Genomic DNA, 3635 nt, shown 5'->3' with positions numbered 1-3635 from the left:
GCCGCCGCAGCACGCGCCGCCGCAGCCGCAGCGGCACCCGGCGGCGACGCCGCGGCGGCGGCGGCGGCAGCCGCGGCGGCTGCTGCCGCGGCGACGGCCGAAGAGGCTGCTGCGGTTGCGTTGGGGGGCGGGGCGGAGGAGGGCGCGGCGGAGCCTGAGCGGCCGCTTGACCTGTTCAAGGCGATCTTTGAGGCGGAGTCAAGTGAGGACGAGGAGGACGAGGACGACCAGCAGCAGCAGCAGCAGCAGCAGCAACAAGAACAGCAACAAGAACAGCAGCAGCAGCAACAGCACGAACAGCAGCGAGAAGAGCGGAACAAGCAGCTCCAGCGGGGAATTGAGCAGCAGCAGCAGCAGCAGCCCTGGGGCCAGCCTGGAACCAATGGTGTGCGGCCACCAAGCAGCGTGCATGCTGAAGCCCAAGGTGCGAGTGTGTCCCGCCTGAGGGGAGAGCAGTACGCCCGACTGGCATGAGTGAGTTGGCCGTCCCAGCAGCCCAACCTTACAACCCTGCGGATGCGCCAGGGTTTGCAGCATATCATTGCTCGCCGCATGCCAATGGAGCGGCCTGTGCGTGTTCCGGATGCACACGCCCGGCAACCCCAAAACCGTCGCACCCCAAACACATGCCATCCGCAGGCCTGGCAGAGGCGCTCATGCGCGGCAAGGAGCGCACTGCCGGCCCGGGCGCGGCCGCGTTCGGGGCGGCGGCAGCGGCGGCGACGCCTGAGCAGCAGCGGCGGCAGGAAATCCTTGATGCGCTGGCGGCGCTGAAGAAGAAGGGGAAGGACAAGAAACGGAAAAAGGAGAGAAGCAAAAAGGACCGCAAGGAGAAGGGCAGCAGCAAGGACAAGAAGCGGCGGCGCGAGGGGAAGGAGAAGGGCAGCGGCCGGCGCAAGGAGGGGCGACGACGCAGCAGCAACGGCAAAAAGCGGCGGCGTAGCGGCAGCGGCGGCTCGCTCAGCGATTCGGGCTCCGAGGGCTCTAGCGGCACCAGCAGCGGTGACGCCTGACCGATTGGCGCCACACACGGCGACGGGTTGCGTCTTGCCGCCGCCTGTAATTGTTGCATACTATAGCACGCGAATTTCAGAATAGATCAGGCCTTCCGCATTTACAGCCGTGCCAACCGCTTCAGCAAGTCCTTTCAGCGAGCATTGCATGGCGACTACAGCCGCTTACAATGGGGCCGACGGTGTGTATGAATACGCTTATATGCGAGGATCTAGCAAGCCGGGCGCGCTGGGCCCCCTGGCACGGGTGGAGGTGATGGGCGCAGCTACGCAGCGGCTCGGGCCGCCCCGCGACAGCCCTGCCCCCACTCTCGGCCGCACGCCAAGCCCCCTGCTCGCCCTTGCGACCCGCCATCCGCCACGCAGCACCAGACGAAGCGGCGTCAGAGCCGTCCAGCGCAGAGGCGGTGCCGCTGCCAAAGCCGCGGTGGTTCACGCCGCTGCGCCTGCTGCTGATCTTTTGCTTCGCAAATGTGATGGTGTACCTCGACAGGGGTGAGACAGCGGCAGGCCGCTTATTACATTGCACTTGGGGCGCGCCTGCTTACTGAGCAATGTCGGCTCGAGCGTCACACAAGCGCACTGCAAGGCGCGCTCGCCGGCGCGCCCGGTTGACCCCCGTGCTGCACCCTGTTGCTGGCCCACCCGCTGCGCCAACCCGGCCTGGCACCCCGCCTGCGCCGCAGGCGTCATCGCCAGCAACGGCGTGAACGGGTCCCCGCGCACCGCAGAGGACCCCAAAGGCAGCGGCATCCAGGTGCGGCTGGCGCCAAACCCCCCGCGTCGGACGCCTCGAACCCGCACTCCGAGGCCCCAGCACTGCCTGCCCTTGGGGCGGCCGTCCCGCGGCACGCGCGACTGAGGAGAAGGCAAGCGGCTCGCGTGCTCTGACCCCGTAGCCTGACTGCCGCACACCCCTCCCTTGGCTTCCTGGCCCCCAGGGCGACTTCAATCTGAGCAACGCAGAGGACGGCCTGCTGGCAACCGGCTTCCTGATCGGCCTCCTCATAGCATCCCCGATATTTTCGGAGGCCTGCAAGCACTGCAGCGCGTTCCGGCTGATCGGCATCGGCATGGGCACCTGGGTCCTCGCCGTGGCGGGCTGCGGGCTGTCCTTCAACTTCGGGTCCCTGTTTGCGTGCCGCATGTTTGTCGGTGTCGGGGAGGCGTCGTTCGTGGCGCTGGCGTCGCCGTTCATTGGTGAGGCACCGCAGTGTTGTGTGGGTGTGCGTGTATGTGTGCGTGTGTGTGTCAGTGCATGCGCGTATGCGCGTGCATGCGTGCATGCATGAATGCACGCGTACTTGCTTGGTTGTGCTTGTGGGGGTCTGTGGATGTGCGTATGCACGCATGCGGACGCGTGGCACGTGCGTGCTTATGTATGTACGTACACGGCAGGCTGCTTGTGGGCGCCTGATTGCGCGAGTGCTGGCCAGCACACGCGAGGTCTGCGCACACATCTTCATAGGGGCCGTTTGAATGACCTCAAGCTGCTGATGCCACCAATCAGCCCCCTCCAGCCCATCACCACGGTGCCTTGCTGCGCCCCCGCGCTCGCCCCGCACCGCCCCGCAGACGACTACGCGCCCCCCGAGAAGAAGGCCAAGTGGTTCGCCTTCTTCTACATGTGCATCCCGGCCGGCTACGCCCTTGGATACGTCTACGGCGGCCTCGTCGCCGCGGCGCTGGGCTGGCGCGCCGCCTTCTACATCGCGGCCGGCGTGATGGTGCCGTTTGTGGCGCTCATGTTCCTCTCGACGCCGCTGCACCTGCACGGCTCGCACGACGCCGGGCCGGGTGCGCGCCGTGCTGCGCTGCCTGGCGCTTTGTGTCTCCTGGAGCGGTCCGAGGGGCCGCCCTGCCCCGGCGCACCCAATCTCATAGCCTCCATTGGGCCCTCATGCTTAATGGCGCTGCTCAACCGCCTAATGTGTTCCGCTTGCGCCGCTTCCATCGGGCACTCATCGCTGCGGGTTTCTCACCGGTCCAACCCACTTAAAACCCCCCCAAAACCCCTTTCCACAGACCCCCACCGCCCCAAGGGCGTGAAGGACGTGACTAAGGAGTTCTTCGTCGACACCGCGCGCATCTTCAAGCACCCGGTGTGGGTGCTGATGGTGGCCGGTTACACCTGCTACGCCGCCGTCATCGGCGTCTTCGCGTTCTGGGGCCCCAAAGCCGGCAAGGAGATCTACGATCTCAAGGGCACCTCGGCAGATCTCATCTTTGGCGGCGTCACCGTGGTCACCGGCGTCATCGGCGGGCTGGGCGGCGGCGCGCTCCTGGACTGGATGGGGTCGACGCTGCGCAACGCCAACCTGATCTGCGTGCTGGCCAACTGGGGCGGCCTGGCGATGTGCCTGCTGGCCTTCCTGGCGACGCGCAGCTTCTACCTGTTCATCGCGCTGTTTGCGGTGGGAGAGCTCCTGCTCTTCTGCATCCAGGCGCGTCCGGCGCCAGCGATGCTGTTGTGTATGTTGTAGATCCCCTCACATGTTCGGCTTTGTCTGCAGGTAGCATGGTGATGCCCCACGACTCGCTCGGCATGCGCCGCCATCCTCGCTCCCGCGCACGGCCCGCGGCCCTCCCCACCATCCCTCCCGTCTACAATCGATCCAACCC

At 66.6% G+C, this 3635-nt stretch overlaps 2 protein-coding genes across 2 annotated transcripts; both read left to right on the top strand.

The window, feature by feature from the left end:
* Positions 1-470: 470 nt before the first annotated feature.
* On the top strand, positions 471-1013 carry MNEG_15133 (hypothetical protein; the record flags this gene model as incomplete). Its single annotated transcript, XM_014036397.1, has 2 exons — positions 471-474; positions 640-1013. The coding sequence occupies 2 exons, from the start codon at positions 471-473 to the stop codon at positions 1011-1013; spliced, it is 378 nt and encodes a 125-aa protein (XP_013891851.1).
* Positions 1014-1161: 148 nt separating this feature from the next.
* MNEG_15132 (hypothetical protein) lies at positions 1162-3496 on the top strand (the record flags this gene model as incomplete). Its single annotated transcript, XM_014036396.1, has 6 exons — positions 1162-1195; positions 1380-1508; positions 1700-1770; positions 1955-2213; positions 2589-2810; positions 3039-3496. The coding sequence occupies 6 exons, from the start codon at positions 1162-1164 to the stop codon at positions 3494-3496; spliced, it is 1173 nt and encodes a 390-aa protein (XP_013891850.1).
* Between the last annotated feature and the right edge of the window lie 139 nt (positions 3497-3635).

This window comes from Monoraphidium neglectum (assembly GCF_000611645.1).
Source record: "Monoraphidium neglectum strain SAG 48.87 unplaced genomic scaffold scaffold05058, whole genome shotgun sequence".
NCBI lineage: Eukaryota > Viridiplantae > Chlorophyta > Chlorophyceae > Sphaeropleales > Selenastraceae > Monoraphidium > Monoraphidium neglectum.
Note: the sequence above shows the minus strand (reverse complement) of the source record. Positions and strands in the feature narration are given on the sequence as shown.